The following is a 19,244-nucleotide window of genomic DNA, read 5'->3' on the forward strand; positions in this document are numbered from 1 at the left end:
TGAGCATGCCAAAAGTGGAAAATAATGGAGGAAAATAATAGGAGGCACCCCGAGGAAAAGAGAAAATGAAGTGAATAATGTGAATGCTTATGTAGGTCAATTACTGTGAATCAACCAAAGAAAGTGGTTGCTAATCAACAGGGATCATCAAAAAGAGTCAGAGCTAGGCAACTACTGAAAAGCCCAATTCACGCCAATCCGATGTATACAAGGAGTTGTATCAAACTTTATTCGATGCACATGTTGTTGCTCCTCGTTACTTGAGTCCTCTACAACCCCCGTATCCAAAATGGTATGATACGAACGCGCAATGTGATTATCATGCGGGAATTTCTGGCACTCGATAGAAATTGTACTGCCTTCAAGAAGGTAGTAGAAGGACTCATCAATTTAGGTGTTGTCAAACTTGACGACTCACTAACGCAAAGAATCCGTTACCTAATCACGCAGATAAGGGGGTGAATATGGTTAGCGAAGGTACGGGAGAAGAAGTCAAGACTGACATTGCTGAAGTAAAACTCCATTGAAACGGGTCTGGAAGAAATGGCGAAAAGAGGTTTGGTTATTTCAGATTCTGAGGAAGGGCATGAGATGGGAAATTATTGTGAATTTCACCATAAAACAGGGCACGAAATCCAAGAATGTGAAGGATTTAAGGCTTTGGTTCAAAGCATGATGGATAACAAAGAGATGAGGTTTTACGAAGATGCGAAAGAAATGAGGAGCATATGCGCGACAGAGTTGGGAACAAAGGCTCCAAATCATCCTGTGGTCATTATCTCACGCCCTAAGGGTAATGAGGTTAGGGCCCAGGTAACACCGAAAATTGTAATCCAGAAACCATCAAATTTCTCTTATAGGGATAACAAAATGGTGCCGTGGAATTACGGGTGTAATGTGACCGTTTTGGGAAAAGAAGCAGAAAGAAATCAGGAAACAGTTTTTTACACGCGCAAGGGAAAAAGATATGACGCTCAAGCAGAGTCGTCCAGGGAAGAGAATTGGAAGGAAGAACAGAGGAAAGGGAAAGCAGTAGAAGTTGAACCATTGGTAAATGAACCAATAAAAGAAGAGGAGGCAAAGGAGTTTCTGAAGTTTTTGAAACACAGTGAATACAGTGTTGTGGAGCAACTGCACAAACAGCCAGCCCGCATTTCTGTATTAGCTTTACTCTTAAACTCAGAAGTACATCGGAATGCACTATTAAGAGTGCTAAACGAAACATATGTGGCTGACGATATTTCGGTAAACAAGCTGGATCGGCTGATCAACAATATTGGTGCTGACAATTTTATCTTCTTCAGTGATGATGAAATACCATCCGGAGGAAGAGGTTCTACTAAAGCCCTGCATGTTACTGTCCGATGCAAAGGGTACACACTCCCGGGGGCCTTGGTTGATAATGGATCGGCACTAAATGTATTGCCTTTGTCCACTCTTAGTCGATTGCCAATAGACAGTTCGCACATGAAAGCATGCCAGAGCATAGTAAGAGCATTTGATGGAACAAAAAAGGAGGTTATGGGGAGAATTGAGGTACCATTAAGGATTGGCCCAGTCAATTATGAGGTGGATTTCTTGGTGATGGATATTAAACCCTCCTACAATTGTCTATTGGGGAGACCGTGGATACACTCAGCAGGGGCAGTACCTTCATCATTACATCAGAAGGTGAAGTTGGTATCGGAGGATCGGTTGGTAACAATAGATGCAGAGGAGGATATTATCGCAATGATGACAAGCGATGCACCTTATGTGGACATTAACGATGAGGCACTAGAATGTTCATTTCGGTCGTTAGAATTTGTGAACACGATGTTTATTGCGGAGGGAAATAGAATTCCAGTACCGAAAATATCCAGGACCACTGAGATGGGATTGCGATTGATGGTAGGAAGAGGAGCCTTACCCGGGAAAGGATTGGGAAAATATCTTCAGGGAAGGATTGTGGTACCAATGCCGAAGGAAAAGTTTGATAGATTTGGTTTAGGGTACAAGCCAGACATGAAGCAGAAGAAGAAAGAAATAGAGAAGAGACAAGAGAGAAGAAGGGCGCGTTTGAATGGACATGAAGCTAAGTGTGAGCCTTTAACCTTTCCCCACATATCTACATCTTTTGTGTCGGGAGGATTTATTCATTCTGAATGTGGAGTGTCCGGTAGCGGCATGGGAGGAATGTTGGAAAATGTTTATACCAACGCCATAGAAGTAACGGAAAGGAGGGCTTTGTTGGAGATCTGCCCTTATGAGCCTGGAAGCGAGCTAAACAATTGGACTGCTGAAGAAATCCCTGTAGTCTTTAGGGCTTATTCAGAGTAATGCTCAAAACATTCCTGTTGTTTGCTAGAAACAATATGAAATTTTTTGTGAAATAGGCATTGGGCCTAAATATCATTATTTTAATGAAATACGTGTCAACGTTCATCTTGATCAGTCATTTTTCTTCTTTTTATATTTTCCATTTGGTTGATTGTCTTACAAATAATTCTTTCATTTGTAATTCTGTTGCACAAACATATTCATAAATTTATATTCTTGGTATATTCTTTGATATGCCTTCATAGGTCTTCAGATATCAATGACATGAGTGACGCTGCCTCAAATACGGAGCCTATTTTTGAGCAAGAGGTGTGTTCAGAGGGATCCCGCGACTTTGAAAATGATAAAGATTATGATGCATCTCCGGACTTGTTAAGAATGATGAACAAGAGGATAAGCATATCCTACCTCATAGGGAATCGTTAGAAATAGTGAGCCTAGAGGATGGAAAGGAGGTGAAAATTGGAACTGAAATCACCGCAAAGACAAGACAAGACCTCATTAATTTGCTTCGAGAGTTCAAGGATGTTTTCGCGTGGTCGTACCAAGATATGCCTGGGCTAAGTACTAATATTGTGGTGCATCGTCTGCCCATAAAAGAGGATTGTAAACCCGTTCAACAGAAGCTCAGGAGAATGAGACCTGACATTGTGTTGAAAATAAGAGAAGAAGTCAAAAGACAATTCGACGCTGGATTCTTACAAGAGGTCAAGTATTCGGATTGGGTAGCCAACATCGTCCCTGTTCCCAAAAAGGATGGAAAGGTACGAATGTGTGTGGATTATAGGGATTTGAACAAGGCTAGTCCAAAGGACAACTTTCCACTGCCTCACATTGATACTTTGGTAGATAACACGGCGGGCTATTCATTGTTTTCTTTCATGGACGGTTTCTCTGGATACAATCAAATAAAGATGCACCCTGGAGACATGAGAAAAACCACATTCATTACCTTATGGGGAACATTCTGTTACAAGGTAATGCCCTTCGGATTGAAGAATGCGGGAGCAACGTATCAAAGAGCTATGGTGACTTTGTTTCACGACATGATGCACAAGGAGATCGAAGTCTATGTTGACGATATGATCGCGAAGTCTAGAACGGAAGAAGAGCATGTTCAGGTCTTGAAAAGGTTATTTTTGAGATTAAAGAAATTTCAGCTTAAGCTTAACCCGGCCAAATGCACATTTGGAGCCAGATCAGGGAAGTTATTAGGCTTCATAGTTAGCAAAAAGAGGATCGAGGTTGACCCAGACAAAGTAAAGGCAATACGAGATTTACCTCCCCCGCGCACTCAGAAGGAGGTTCGAGGTTTCCTAGGGAGGCTGAATTACATTGCTCGGTTCATCTCACAACTGACAGAGAAATGTGATCCAGTATTCCGGCTCTTAAAGAAACATAATCCGGGCGAATGGGATGAAGAGTGTCAGAGGGCTTTCGATAAGATAAAGCAGTACTTGGCTAATACTCCAGTCTTATCACCTCCAAGTCCAGATAGGCCATTGATATTGTATCTAACGGTGTTGGAGAATTCCATGGGATGCGTGTTAGGCCAACATGATGAGACGGGAAAGAAAGAAAAGGCAATATACTATCTCAGTAAGAAATTTACCGATTGCGAAATGAGGTACTCATCAATTGAGAAGTTGTGTTGTGCTCTGATCTGGGCAACCCGAAGACTGAGGCAGTATATGTTGTATCACACGACTTGGTTGATTTCAAAGTTAGATCCTTTAAAATATATGATGGAATCGGCTGCTTTGAACGGGAGAATGGCTAGATGGCAGATCTTGCTCTCAGAATTTGATATAGTATATGTCAGTCAAAAGGCCATAAAGGGAAGTGCAATAGCCGATTTCCTAGCTAGTAGAGCCTTGGAGGACTATGAATCTTTGAATTTCGATTTTCCAAACGAGGACTTGATGTATGTGGCGAATACTGAAGAAAATCCTCAAATGGATCACGTATGGAAGTTAAATTTTGATGGAGCCTCAAATGCTACGGGTAATGGAATTGGGGCAGTTTTGGTATCCCCAAGTGGAGATCATTATCCTGTTGCTAGCAAGTTGGACTTCGATTGTACAAATAACATGGCAGAATATGAAGCATGTATTATGGGCATTCGTGCAGCCATTGAACGGAACATCAAAGTACTGAGAGTATACGGGGATTCAGCGTTGGTGATATACCAACTCAAAGGGGAGTGGGAGACTAGAGATCCTAAGCTAATCGGTTATAGAAAACTAGTTCTTGAATTGGCTGAGGAGTTTGACGATATCACCTTCTATTACCTCCAACGGGAGGAAAACCAAATGGCTGATGCATTAGCTACTCTAGCTTCGATGATTCAGGTGAATAGACTTGAGGCAATGAGGCCTGTTCAGATGAGTATCTCTGAGACCCCGGCTAATTGTTGCAATATTGAGAAGGAGGGAAAAGATGATTGTCCTTGGTATCGGAGTATCTTACAATATGTGAAGAATCGGGAATACCCTGATCAAGCGACAGAGAATGACAAAAGAACTCTGAGAAAGATAGCCATTGAATATGTCTTAGATGGAGAAGTGTTATATAAAAGAAGGAAGGATCAAGTACTGTTAAGATGTGTAGATGCGGTAGAAGCCAAGAAAATTTTGGAAGAAGTCCATGAGGGTATTTGTGGGACGCACGCCAGTGGTTTCACGATGGCCAGACAGATCATGAGATTTGGGTACTATTGGCCCACCATGGAAGGAGATTGCATTGATCATGCCAGGAAGTGCCACAAATGCCAAATTTACGGAGACAAAATACACGCGCCTCCTTCACCTCTTCACGTCATGACCTCTCTTTGGCCGTTTTCCATGTGGGGTATGGATGTTATTGGGCCAATATCACCAAAGGCTTCTAATGGGCATCGCTTCATCTTCGTAGTAATTGATTACTTTACCAAGTGGGTGGAGGCTGCTTCATATGCAAATGTCACAAAAGCAGTAGTCAGCAAATTCTTGAAGAAGGAGATCATTTGTCGATATGGGATGCCTGAGAGGATCATATCCGACAATGCGATGAACTTGAATAATAGTACAATAGCTGAAGTTTGTAGCAAATTTAAAATTAAGCATCATAACTCATCGCCGTATCGTCCCAAAATGAATGGTGCAGTGGAGGCGGCCAATAAAAACATTAAAAGGATTGTGGGGAAAATGACTGAAACCTACAAGGATTGGCATGAGAAGTTATCATTTGCTCTCCTTGCCTATCGAACATCTGTTAGAACTTCTACTGGGGCAACGCCTTTTTCTCTGGTTTATGGAATGGAGGCAGTATTACCCATTGAAGTTGAAATCCCTTCTCTACGGGTGTTATCTGAGCTACAGTTGGATGAAGCCGATTGGATCCAATCTCGGTACGATCAGTTGAACCTAATAGAAGAAAAGAGGCTAAGAGCTATTCGCCATGGGCAAATGTACCAGAAACGAATGATGCGAGCCTATAATAAAAAGGTTCGCCCCCGAGAATTTCGTGAAGGGGACTTGGTACTAAAAAAGATTCTTCCTATACAAAAAGATTTTAGAGGAAAATGGATGCCGAATTGGGAAGGCCCTTATGTTGTAAAGAAAGCCTTTTCTGGTGGAGCTTTGATCCTATGTGAGATGGATGGCAAAAGTTTACCAAATCCGGTAAACGCAGACTCCGTCAAGAAATACTTCACATGAAAGAAAGGGGAACCAAAGTGAAAACCCGTAAAGGGCGCTTTGCTTCCTAAAAAAAAAAAAAAAAAAAAAAACTTTGGAGAGGCTAAGGTGAAAACCCGTAAAGGGCACTTTGAGACCAAAGAGGGCTTGAGTCGAAAACCCGAAAAGGGCGACTCAAGTATTGAGCAGGATTGGAACATCAGGACTTGAGCGGATCAAATTTTGATCAGGGGCATATGATGATCTTGCTTTACCAATAAGAAAAGATATGCAACATCTTGGAACATTGACAGAGTATTGCAGATCTCCTGAACACATGTCAAACTTAGAAGGGTCTTCGGAAAGTTTGTACAGAGAAACTCAAGCGGCGATAACTGGGGCACCTAGTTCTTAGGTGTATTCTTGAAAATACATTTTATTTTCTTTCTTTCTTCCTTTCCTTTTGTGAAAACGTACATTCTCAATCCATTTCTTTGTTACCTTTCTTTCGCCGTCTTTGATGTTTTATTTGAGTTATAATCAGAACTAGCTTTATTCTTATCCATTGTTATGATCTTTTTGCAAACATGTAATGATTAACGAACTAATAAAACTTTCAGGAAAGAAGTTTTGCACATTACTCTGGAAAATTTCTAAATAATATAGGGACCTGAAACATGACTAATGTTTAGAACACGCCAATTTTAAAAGTTGGAAATCTAGGAAGGAAGAGTCTAAATTAAAGACTATCCTTTCAGATTTTGTCGTCTAAACGTTGATTGAACAAAATGACAAGCTGTCGTGTTAATTACAAAGCTTAAATGAACAAGAAAGCAATGATCATCAGGCAATAGGAAGAGGTTACCTTGGAGAAAAGAGCCTTCACTTGCTCATAAGACTTTCGTACGACACCTTGAGAATGGTGTAGGAAACCAGAACGGCTCAGATCCTACATCCCCGAATTGTGATAAAAGAGGACAAAGGAAAAGCCACATATTTCTACCCTTAGATTACTGTGAGAGAATGATGGCACAAATCTTGGCGTCCCAGTGGATATAACTTTGAGGTTTACAATGGGGACAGTCTGGCTAAATGTTCCTTCAGAAAAATCAGTCAAGTGAGAAGGCGTTGTAGCATGTCAGTCACAAAACTTTGATAAATTGCGAGTAGTGATAACCTAAGCAAGATCATTCTCGAAAAAAATAAAATTCTGCATTCATGCAAATCCCATTCACATATGTCTAGTTAGGAGCATTTGTTTCATTTTGATCATGTCATCCTAATCATTAGGCATAATTAGGTTCATAATACAGGTCTTATCTCCCTGAGATTACAGTGGAACAGACCAAAGAATTTCAGATCTTATCTCCCTGAGATTACAGCGGAGCAGATCAAAGATAGTAATCCTATCTCCTTGAGATTACAATGGAGCGGATTAAAGGATCGTATCTCTCTGAAGTTACAGTAGAGAAGATCACATCAGGTCTTATCTCCCTGAGATTACAGTGGAACAGACCAAAGAATTTCAGATCTTATCTCCCTGAGGTTACAGTGGAGCAGATTGAAGCCAGAGATCTCATCTCCCTGAGATTACAGCGGAGCAGATCGAAGACACTATCCTATCTCCCTGAAGTTACAGTGGAACGGATTAAAATAAGAGATCTTATCTCCCTGAGATTACAGCGGAGCAGATCGAAGACACTATCTTATCCCCTGAAGTTGCAGTGGCCCAAGTTGAGGATATGAGTCCGATCTCCCTGAAGTCGCAGTGGAGTGGGTCAAAATGATGGACCTTACCCCCTGAAGTTACAACAGAATTGAGTGAAGTTACAAGACATATCTCTCTGAAGTTGCAGTGGAGTGGATTGAAGCAACACGACACATTGGATTGGAATGAAACTACTTGAAGAAGAGAAGCGTCAAGAGAAGTCGAGACTCGACGAGACCGGGCGAAATTGGGCTTTCTTAGTCTTTGCTCTGTTATCGTTACACGACAACGAGCAAAGAGGGGCAGCTGTACAAGCCCAATCTGAACTCACCAGCCCAAACCCAAGACCCATTACAAGACAGCCCAACTAGCCTAACCCAATCAGCCCAAACCCAATACACCCAACTACCCTAACTCATGTTCAGAAAAGAAAAAGAAAAAAACAGCAGCAACCCTAGGTGCGCCGCACCTAGGGCCTTCTCACCAACTCCTCTGCACCGTCTCAGCCACCTGCCCTATGCCACTGTCGCGCCGCGCGTCCCCTCACCCACTTGCTCCATTAACGTCTACCTGCTCCACCTGCAAGGAAAGGAACAGACACGCAAGACAGAGACACAAACAGGGCAAAATAATAGAAATAGGCATTGTAATCGGCTATATAAATAAAAAAAGAAAAATGTAACAGAGGAGGCTCCGATTTTGGGTAAAAAAAAAAACTCAATAAAGAGAAGAAGATTGAAGGTTGATTTTTTTTTCTTCTTTCCTATTCGGGCATTCTACATTTTTTATTTATTTATTTTTGTTTGACTACCCTTATAAACAAATGAAAGAAAGGAAAAGAAGAGGACCATTTCGTTTCGAAGGCCGGCGTCGGAGCCCGTCTTCGTCGTCGCCGGCGGAGGAGGAGACGAGCGGTCTCTCCTCGTTTTCCGATTCTGGGCTCATCTTTCTCGACATGCCGCCATGGATCTATGGTCTAGAGGCGATTGGCTTCAAAAAGGGACCGAAAAGGTCCGATTTTGGGCCTCCGACCACCGTGCGCGGCGGCCATTGGACGGTGGCCCGATGACCGGTCGAAAAGGGACCGAGAAAGTGAGAGGAGGAGGCTCTCTCTCTGTTTTAAAATGGTTAAAACTGATGGGTTTTAAGTTTTTTTATATTTATAGTAAATGCAAAACGGCACTGTTTTGATAGGGTCAGGACAGCCCCAAAACGGCGTCGTTTTGGGTTCCTGACCCGAGACCCGACCCGTACCGCCTGGGATCCGCGTGTTTTTGGACCAGAGGGGTTATTTGCATCCTCAGTCCTTCCGCTTTTTGAGGCCGTACAATTGGGTCCTATTCCCTTTTATTATTTGTTTTAATTTTGCCCTAAATTTCCATCTTTCTTACGATTTGGTCCATCGACCGTCTGCTCAGGCTTTGTTAGAACGACGTCGTTTGGACCACGTGGGAATATTTTCCGTTTTGATCCTCCATCCTTTCGCGCGAGTCACGTTTTGGTCCTTTTTCGTCCTTTGTCATTCCAAATTCGCCCAGTATTTTCTTTTTTATTTCGATTTAGCCCCTTTTTTAGCCACTTTATTATTTTGTTTATTTTTTATTATTATTATTATTATTACTTATTTGTTTATGTTTATTTTATTTAGATTTTCGGCACATATACATATACATGCATATATTTTTGTGATATACATACATTGTTTTATAACATATATACTTATATAGTTTATATATTTTTAAACTTATGTATATATCTATACATTTATATATTTTCATTTTCCTAAATATATACATATTTATACATAATCTTTATAGTTTAAAATATACCCCTTTTTTATAAATCCGTATATACACACATGTTGCTATTAATTTATATACATACATATCCTTTTTATTTCATAAGTATATATATATTTTTATATGTACGTACATATATATTTTTTGTATATCTTATTTTACATAAATATATATATATACATTTTCAATATATTTTAACATGTACTAAAATTAACGTATTTATTCGTATACATACGTATATTTTCATTATTTTTAAACTTTAATTTGTATATACATACTTTCTCTTATTTTTCAACACATATATATGTACTTACTTTCATATGTATTTTATTATTTTCATATTCCATAGTTATATACACCCATATATATGTACATATTTTATATATACATATTTATCGTTTCTTTTATATATTAAAATACTTTATACATTTTGCTAATTTATATACTTACATATTTTAGTTTATGCCTATATATATATATATATCTTTTTATATTTAATTGTATTTGTTACTTATTTATTTCATTTTCGTTATTATTTTGAAGGAACGTTTTAATTTATTTGTTTATATATATTGTTATTTCATATGATTGTAGGTATGATTTTTATTTATTTTTATATCGTTGCTATTGCTCGTACTATTTTTATTTTTATGTGTATTATGATTTTACCACGTATGACAACAATGTAATTTGCTTTCACATTTTACTACGATTTTCGTGTTATATTTTATTCGGTATAACAAAATTTGTTTTAAAAAATATTTCGTGTTTAGATTCGAAAGGATCGTACTCTAACTTACTGGGTTTCGATTTTCATAATAAATCTAAATACACGAATCTTTTCAAACTCAAGTTTTAAACGATCTTGGGAATTAAGAAAAGATCGTGCCCTAACTTACTGGGCCTGATTTATTTCTAAAACCAAGATAATAAAATATCTTTTAAATAAGCATTTTTCATCCGCGTATCGGGAATTTGAGACATGGTGTCCTAACTTACTGGATATGATTCTCTTTCTCGAATAATGTGAAATATTCCCTTTTTCCTGAAAATTTTCAACGTTTCAATACAAGGATCGTATTTTTAAATTCTTTTCGAGTTTTTAATTTTCGACACCAAGACATTAAGTAATCAACCAGGTACCAATTTTGGGCGTATCGAGGGTGCTAACCCTTCCTCGTGCGTAACCGACTCCCGAACCCGTTTTTCTGAATTTCGCAGACCAAAATCGTTGTTTTAATAAAGATTAAATTGTTTATTAAAAACAACCACTTTTCGAGGTGACCCGATCACACCTCATCAAAAAAGATTGGTGGCGACTCCCGTTTTCATTCTTTTTTCAAAATCCAAGTCGACCCCGTTTTCATTCAAAAATGGTACTAACATATATCATATTTAACTAGTATAACATGTCATATATATCTTGTGATGTATTTTTAACTTGGTTTTTGCTATGGTCCTGAGTTATGGATCGAGTCACCAGACAATTCACAGGGAAGTCCCCTTCGGCTGAGAAAGCCTTTCCTTTGTTGCATTTTCTACCACTTGAATGACCTATGATTAATATATAGAACTCGTTGAAGGGAGATTCTAACCTTAAAACTCAACGAAAAGAGTTCTTAATCTTGGATCTGAGGAGATAAGAGTATTCTCTATAAATTGAAATAATTTTCATCTTATTTTATTACTAAGAATTGTCTCCTTAAGTAGAGGTTTCGTATTTTTTTATTCTTGTAAAATAAGTAATTATATTTAATGAAACTAAAATTAATAACTTCTAATTTCTAGAAATATTTTCTAAATAAATTATTCTAATTAAGAATATTACTAACGAACTTATTCGGCTTTTTTGCTGTTCTTTTTGTTTTCCTCTTTGACTTCTTTTTCTTGCCCACAAATAGTAACAGTTTCCTATACATAAACAACAGGCAGCAAGACAGTTAGAATTCCTTAAGGGAAGAAGTAAAGCTGGACCAAACACTGACTATTTAGCCGATGCTTTGGCACTTGCTCAACATCATGATGCAGTCAGTGGCACTTCAAAGCAGCACGTGGCTAATGACTATGCGAAAAGACTATCCATTGGCTATGAGGAGGTAAAGTTTAGACATCATTTGTCATACAATTAATTAATACTTCAAAGACTCGAGTTTTTTCTGATTCTCGTGTCAAAATGTTTCATGCAGGCTGCAAAGGTGGTCGAAACATCGCTTGCCTCTATAACAAGGTCCTCTTCAAAGACAGACAGTGGGAACAAAGTGACCATGTTTCAGCAGGCAATAGCATGACTAAACTCTGATCTTTGGTTTCAAATGTCTAAGAATAGTTAATCTATTCAGAGGTTCATGAAGCATATTTCAATGCTATTGTAGTAGAATTCTATAATTGATTATATGTATTTTCCTGGAAGTTCCTATATTGATTTTGAATTTACCCTTTTCAGTGCTTGCTTCTGAATATAAGTTATTGTCCTTCGTCAGAGGTTGATCTGTCAAACGGCAAAAATCTGGTAAAAGAGACTAGAGTTTCACAATTTCATCTTACTATAATTTTCCATTGATTATGAAAAGATGAATCTAACTCCACCTATATTATTCTCTATTGTTGTGCTCTTTTCTCAGGTGGTTGTTGTATACAATCCTTTGGGATGGAAAAGGGAGGACATTATACGAATCCCGGTGAGTAATGTACTTTTCATAATTTTATGACCTTCACTTTAGTTCCTGTGATGTTGCACATACATCCACAATCCCACTTCACTCTTATACAGAAAACAAAATAAACAGCCACTCGTTTGCTAATAGTTCTTTTCTTGCATGTGTCTGAAACTACAAATTTATCAACTGATACATATATACAACTGAGTGATTGACATTCATGCGTGGGTTCCTACTCATGAGAGGACTTATGTTTCGACAATAAAGAAACTCATATATCCTCTGTTGTGCAAGCTTTGGAAATATGGCCGGGCAAGGTCTGAAATGAATTCCACAGTCATGTATAGCTTCATAAGCACAGTTCACTGGCTCCTCTCATTGTTATTTTGTCTCTGCAGTCCCATATTGGGATGTCTTGTATGAGAAGGATGAGAGTCTAAACTCTAATTTTCGATCTTTATAGAAGACAAAGGACCTTCTATTCATTTTGTGTTGTCCTTATGCTCACGTAATGATTTTGCATCATTACCTGTTGCAGGTTATTGATGGGAATGTCATCGTTAAGGATCATAGAGGAAATGAAATCGAATCGCAGCTTGTACCTCTGCTAAATGCTTCTTTGGCCATAAGAAATTACTATTCCATGGCATATTTGGGTAAATTCCCAAGTGTTACCCCAAAGTATTGGCTTGCATTTTCAGCTTCTGCACCTCCTCTCGGGTTAAATACTTACTTCATCTCAAGCGGAAAACAAAAAGGTTCGATATATCATTGCTATTCTCCGAAAATAATAATACACAAGACAATGAGATTTCGTATTAACTTTCTTTTGACATAAAATGTATATTTGGTTGGCCTTGTTTCACAAAACAGCCACAGCAGCTCCTTCAAAGAACCAAGTAGTGTACAGTTCTAAAGAAAAACAAAAAGATGTAATCGAAGTAGGGCCAGGCGACCTGAAACTTGTGTTCTCTGCTAAGCAACGAAAACTCATTGGCTACATTAATAGCAGAACTAAGGTACGATATATGGTTCTTGGTTTCCATTTATGCATTTCGCTAAATCTATTTACTTAATATGGATTTCTTACATTTAATTTCCTATTGTATGAAATTGAAGGTGAAAGAAACTGTAAGGCAATCATATAGCTTTTATACCGGAGCAACTGACATAAAACAGGTGATAATATACCTTTTATGAAAGCCTCTACTTTTCTTTACAATTCTGCTATTTGATTATATATGTAAATTTTTTTTACATAACTATTTTGATATAACTTATTGAAGGCCTCTGGAGCATACATCTTTCTACCAAATGGCACGAATTCATTGAAACCTGATCACCAGGTACCTATTTTTGAAGCATACTCATTTAGAATTCTACTTTTGAACAGCAACTGGTTTAAACTTCATGAGACGGTAAAATTTTCAGGCTTTGACTGTTTTACGGGGACCTATTTTGGATGAAGTACACCAGAGAATCAATTCATGGATATATCAGGTTATTTCCTCAACAAGTGACCTTTGAATCAAATAATAGAATCGCATGCAAATGCATGTTGGTTCATGTAGATGTCTTCAATTACCTCCAATCTGATATTTTCTGCTACATTTTCAGATGAATATTCTCTTTCATTCTCTCTAAACTTGAAAAGTAGCAGTTTTTGTTAAATCCCTGTTCGTCTGGTAACTAACATCACTGTGTGCATAAACAGATCACAAGAGTGTACAAGGGAAAGGAGCATGCAGAATTTGAGTTCATTGTAAGTATTCGAGTATGCATGTAGATGTATTTACTGTGAAATAGCTGTCTGGCTGGATAACAGACTTGTTCTTAATTTTAGGTTGGTCCTATTCCGATCAGTGATGGACTTGGAAAAGAAGTTGTGACTAAGATTTTAACACATATGAAAACCAGCAAAACATTCTATACAGATTCCAGTGGTCGTGATTTCCTTGAAAGGGTTTGTTGCCTGCTTATCTTGATATCTTAGAATGTTGGTGGAGTATGTATGACTGCAATATTCGATATTGGCAATGTGCTTGTACATATCCTTATTGGAATTATTATTTTGCAGATTCGAAACTATCGAAAAGATTGGAACCTGGACGTGAATCAGCCTGTTGCAGGAAACTATTACCCTGTATGGTTTCATAACTGCTCTAAACCTCTTCATATACTAGTGCCTTCCGAAAAATTTTACGAACATTTCACTATAGAAAAAAAGAAAAATTTTGCGATCTTCCCTTTGATTGATTGGTCTTTAAGGCTCTGCCAAAAAAAATTTTTTTTTTTTTTTTTGCTTTCATTTCAGATTAATCTTGGGATGTATGTTAAAGATGACGATAAGGAGCTTTCAGTCTTAGTAGATCGATCCATGGGTGGAGCCAGCATTAAGGATGGTGAATTGGAACTAATGCTCCATAGGTTAATCTCTTCCCTATCATTGCTTGTTCGATTATATATTACCTTTCCATATGAATTTCGTCAATAGATACACCGATAAGTTAACCATTCATTTCATACAACTCTAAAATTTGGTCCTACTTTCTTCGTACAGGAGGTTGCTTCATGATGATGGTAGAGGTGTTGCAGAAGCCCTAAATGAAACAGTCTGTGTTCAAAATAAGTGCAGTGGACTAACTGTAAGCACATGTTGGTTATATATTTGATCTTACTTTGCAGAAAGACTGTAGTACTTTGCATAGATCTTTGCTAACAGATCTAGTTTCAATAGATCGTTGGGAAATATTACCTCAGAATTGATCCTCTGGGAGAGGCAGCTAAGTGGCGTCGATCATTTGGTCAGGAGATATATTCTCCATTTCTCTTAGCCTTTACTCAGCAGGTGAAAGCAGTAAGCTGAATAATTTTGTTTTGCATATTCTACATCAGCCCAAGTCTAATGAATGTCTGGTTTAACATTTTGCAGGAAGGAGATGGATGGACTAATTCCCATGTCTCATCCTTTTCTGGGATGGATCCGTCCTATGTTTTACCAGATAATGTAGCAATGATAACCCTCCAGGTACATATCTCTTGTCTTGTTCAATGACCAATTCCCCCCAACATGAAAGGAGAAAGAAAAGCTTATAGAAGATACCATGGACTGCAGTTCCGTCCTTGGTGTCAAACTCTGCCTAATGCAACGGATATGTGATTGAATAAGATTGTTTCAATCCTATTTGTACTACATCAATGTATCTCCTCCTTACCATGACTTGGAAAAGTTTATTTCATGCTTTACCATATTTCTTTGAATCTGCAGGAATTGGACAACGGGCAAGTTCTTCTTCGGCTGGCACACTTATACGAGGTTGATAATTTGTTTTGATGTATCATCTATAGAATTCAACCATTTCCTTTCTTTCCCTAACCTTTGATTTTGTTTGTTCTTCAAATTGCAAGGTTGGGGAGGACAAGGATCTCTCAGTTATGGCAAGTGTACAGCTTAAAAAAGTATTTGCACATAAGAAGGTAAAGCAATGCAAAGTCTGCCAATCAAACTCTCTCAAAATCTGTCCTCTTTGCCTTCAATTGCATTAAAAGTTGACTTGTAAACCTTATTATAACTGTCCCTCATTGGTTCCAATATCAAGAAGTGTATCAACAGCTTATTGTGGCAATTTTTTGGGACATATTACTAAGTATTGTTTTGATAGATTATGTGCATCTATCTGAATAATTGGTCATAAGTCGAGAGGAAGAACTGGTAATAGACATAAAAGCGTCATTCCGGTGCATGAAAACTCTTCATCTTGTGTTCGTTATTGACCAATTTACATCATTTTAATTTCTTATGTTCAGATAAATAAAGTAACAGAAATGAGCTTATCTGCTAACCAAGGAAGAGTCGAAATGGAAAAGAAGAGGCTGGTGTGGAAAGTCAAAGGCTCCCCCGAAGAAGTGCCAAAAGTAGTGAGAGGTGGACCGGTTGATCCGGCTGCATTGGTGGTTGAACTTGCTCCGATGGAAATCAGAACCTTTGTCATTGACTTCAATTAGAAGACAACAAATAAGTTACGTTCATTGTTCCTGAAGAATGATCAAATAAAATGCTACTGGTTTCATCCTTGGAGGCGAGAGAGTTTGGCAATAAGATTTGCATGAAATTCCCTTGACTGTATTTTTCTGCCAATTCCTTTAGTTCAGGTCCCTCAAGCAAACTGCCAGTCTGTTGTAACATTAAATAAATCACTGTTTCTTTTGTATTTGATATGCTTTTGTTGGCTTCATTCATTATTTTCAGTTTTTTTGTCATCCGGCTCTAAAAATCAAACGACAAACATATAAATCTAAAGATTTGGTTGAATGAATGAAACAAATTTATTTGACAATGCATAAAATAATATGCTATTTTAAGAGAAAGACTTAATTAATTGTGAATTGATTTATTTTTCAATTGATTTTAATAGTTAACGTGATCAAAGATGAAAACCGTAATTGAATTTTTTTAGTTAATAGTGGAGATCTAATTAACTGTAAATTTATTGCAATTGTTGAATTAATTTTTTCATTTTTTTTAAAAGGCTTTTTAATCTTAAGCCAAAATCATATTAGAATTAAAGGCTTTCAATATAATTTGGATTGAGTTTGAAAAAAAATGATAAATTATTAATTAATTAATAAAAAGAATTGGTACAACTCTACCATCAATAGCAAATCATTGTTATACACATCGTCAGTCATCGATTCCTGCTATTTAATCTCGCGAAGTGAATATATATATTTGGATAAGCTTTGTGATTATATTATAACCAAAAAAGTGGTATACTGCTACAAAGATCAAAGTTACAACAGTGGTATGATCAATACAAAAAATACCCTCCTTTATATCTATAACTAATACCCCAATTTATACACAATTGCTTATTTACGGTCTCATTCCTATTGAATTTAGCATTTACCTATTTAATTCTCAAATAGTTTTTTATCATCTTTAGCAACTGCAATTTAATCCTCCTCTGATCCCTGAATTGCCTACAATTTCTACCGTCTCTTAAAATTCAATCCCGCGTTTCCGCATAACACATCTGCAAAATATCCTTTCATATCTTCCTAGAGTAGGGTCACTCCAAGAACAAATGATCCCTTGTTTCTTGGTTATCACAAAATTTGCAGCCACCATTAACATCCGTCCCCCAGCTACTTTGCCTATCTTTAGTAGGCATGCTCTCCATAAAAGCAAGCCAGGAAATACAAGAACGTCTAGTAATTAGTCTTAATTAGCAAGATGATTAGCTTATCAACATTGATTCCTTTAGGAACATTTTTCTAGCATTTCATGTATTTTTGAGCAGAGATCTCGAGACATAGTGTGCCAAGTTTTGAGATGTAGTGGTTTTGTCTCAAGATATAAAACATTGAAGCTAAATTAGTGGTCTTTCAACCCAGGGTATTGAGACATGAGACTTTTTCTCGAGGCATAGGAGTTAGTGTCTTGAGACATGGTTCCATTGTCTAGAGACATCAAACTTTGAAGCAAAAATAGTGAAATAGGGGAGACATGTCTCAAGACATGACTAGACGTGGGCCGAGCCACCTGCCTAGGCCCAAAGGCTCGCCCGAAAAGTGAGAGGGGTTGGGCAAAAATTGTAACACCCCAAACCCGACCCAATCATTGGGTCTGAGTTACAATGTGTCACATTCGTTGCCGAACAACTACGATCAAATCACAGTTCGATTACAAAATTAAACATTCAAATATAAGTAAAATAGTTATATAAATTATAATTATTCATTTCCAAGTCTTATACGAGCTTACGAAAACTCTACAACTAACTTGAATTTGAACTAGGACCAATTTGTAATGTTTTTGAAGTTTGGATTTGACGTCATGACGTCTCATACTAACTTGGCCTCGTCGCAGCATGTTAGATCTAGTGTCCTATGTGTAGCATATTTATTTGTAATCTTGTATTTTTTTCGAATAGATTGGTTAATAAAATAATTTATGAATTACATTAATATATTTTGTATAATGTCCTTATATGGTTGCATGCAAAACATAATAGAAGAAAATATTGGCTCACTGGTTGTTTAATGTTTAAACTAATATTAAGTGGTATTACGTGGTCGGATTGTAATACGAAAAAATAACTTATATTAGTAAACGAACCTAAACATGTCCTTAGTCTAATTGAAAATGAGCAAACAGATTAAAAGACTAACATATCGTCTATCAAGTCCAGTTGGGGAGATGCCTTATCTTAGGCATCGGAGCAGATGACTCTCACAAGATAAAGACATAGATGTGACTGACTAAACTGACAGTATATCGGACTAGACCTAATTAGGATAGATCCTGAATATGTTTATGAATTTATTCACTTGTGACGTTCAAAGTGTGTCGTACCTTAATCTTGAATGGATGACGGACTATGCATGACTCATATACTTTGATGTAAGTAAAAGGTCTAGTTCAAATAGATAAGGAACCAAAAGCTGGCGCATTAGGTATACCACTTCTGCAGTATGTAGCATCATTTACTACAGTGGAATTCATATCCTGAGATATGAATAAATGATGTCCTCTCATTGGCATTACATAGTTGATGAAAAGTAAACATAGCCAGGGGTCGTTCATTTTTGTGATGAATGACTTTATTACTATTTGATAGTAGTAATTGACTTTTTATGAAGGAAAATGTAATGGTTACCATGAGATTAAATAGGATCATATTGGGAGAACGAATTTATTCTAGAGAGATTAAGGATATCCTATGAGGGTAACACACTTATGACAAGGTCATTGGACGACCACTGATCGAATTGCTTTTGTAATGGTATGGCATTAGGGAGAGCTCAGTCACGATATTGTAATGGAATGACGTCGTGACTAAATGAGTTTATAATTAATAGGCGAAAAGATGAAACTTAATTATAAATCATTTGAGACCTAATCGCATATGTCCAATCGGCCCTTCGATGACTCATTGAAACCATAAATAAACTGTATGTTGAATCAAATGAACAGAAGTGGATGGAAATGGTAAAGTCGGAGAAATGAGAAACATTTGGAATTGAATGTAGTTTTCTCTAAATGGAAATGACTTGGAAAATAAATTTATAGCTTTTTATTTATTATTTAATTAGATTAAATAAT

At 37.3% G+C, this 19,244-nt stretch overlaps 1 protein-coding gene across 1 annotated transcript in view; it reads left to right on the plus strand.

Moving 5' to 3' along the window:
- LOC107887592 (probable alpha-mannosidase At5g13980) overlaps window positions 1–16,155 on the plus strand; it is a 36,530-nt gene extending 20,375 nt beyond the window's left edge. Inside the window, exons 11-29 of the mRNA XM_041108747.1 lie at window positions 11,411–11,578; window positions 11,669–11,758; window positions 11,926–11,991; window positions 12,104–12,160; window positions 12,678–12,897; window positions 13,019–13,158; window positions 13,259–13,318; window positions 13,426–13,485; window positions 13,571–13,639; window positions 13,854–13,901; window positions 13,983–14,102; window positions 14,217–14,282; window positions 14,454–14,566; window positions 14,700–14,784; window positions 14,877–14,987; window positions 15,072–15,167; window positions 15,408–15,455; window positions 15,548–15,616; window positions 15,947–16,155. Of these exons, the coding sequence (XP_040964681.1) occupies window positions 11,411–11,578; window positions 11,669–11,758; window positions 11,926–11,991; window positions 12,104–12,160; window positions 12,678–12,897; window positions 13,019–13,158; window positions 13,259–13,318; window positions 13,426–13,485; window positions 13,571–13,639; window positions 13,854–13,901; window positions 13,983–14,102; window positions 14,217–14,282; window positions 14,454–14,566; window positions 14,700–14,784; window positions 14,877–14,987; window positions 15,072–15,167; window positions 15,408–15,455; window positions 15,548–15,616; window positions 15,947–16,144 (1,884 nt within the window). The 3' untranslated portion in view covers window positions 16,145–16,155. The remainder of the gene's footprint in view (window positions 1–11,410; window positions 11,579–11,668; window positions 11,759–11,925; window positions 11,992–12,103; window positions 12,161–12,677; window positions 12,898–13,018; window positions 13,159–13,258; window positions 13,319–13,425; window positions 13,486–13,570; window positions 13,640–13,853; window positions 13,902–13,982; window positions 14,103–14,216; window positions 14,283–14,453; window positions 14,567–14,699; window positions 14,785–14,876; window positions 14,988–15,071; window positions 15,168–15,407; window positions 15,456–15,547; window positions 15,617–15,946) is intronic.
- Window positions 16,156–19,244: the final 3,089 nt, after the last annotated feature.

The sequence above is a fragment of the Gossypium hirsutum genome, chromosome A03 (genome assembly GCF_007990345.1).
Source record: "Gossypium hirsutum isolate 1008001.06 chromosome A03, Gossypium_hirsutum_v2.1, whole genome shotgun sequence".
In the NCBI taxonomy this organism is placed as follows: domain Eukaryota; kingdom Viridiplantae; phylum Streptophyta; class Magnoliopsida; order Malvales; family Malvaceae; genus Gossypium; species Gossypium hirsutum.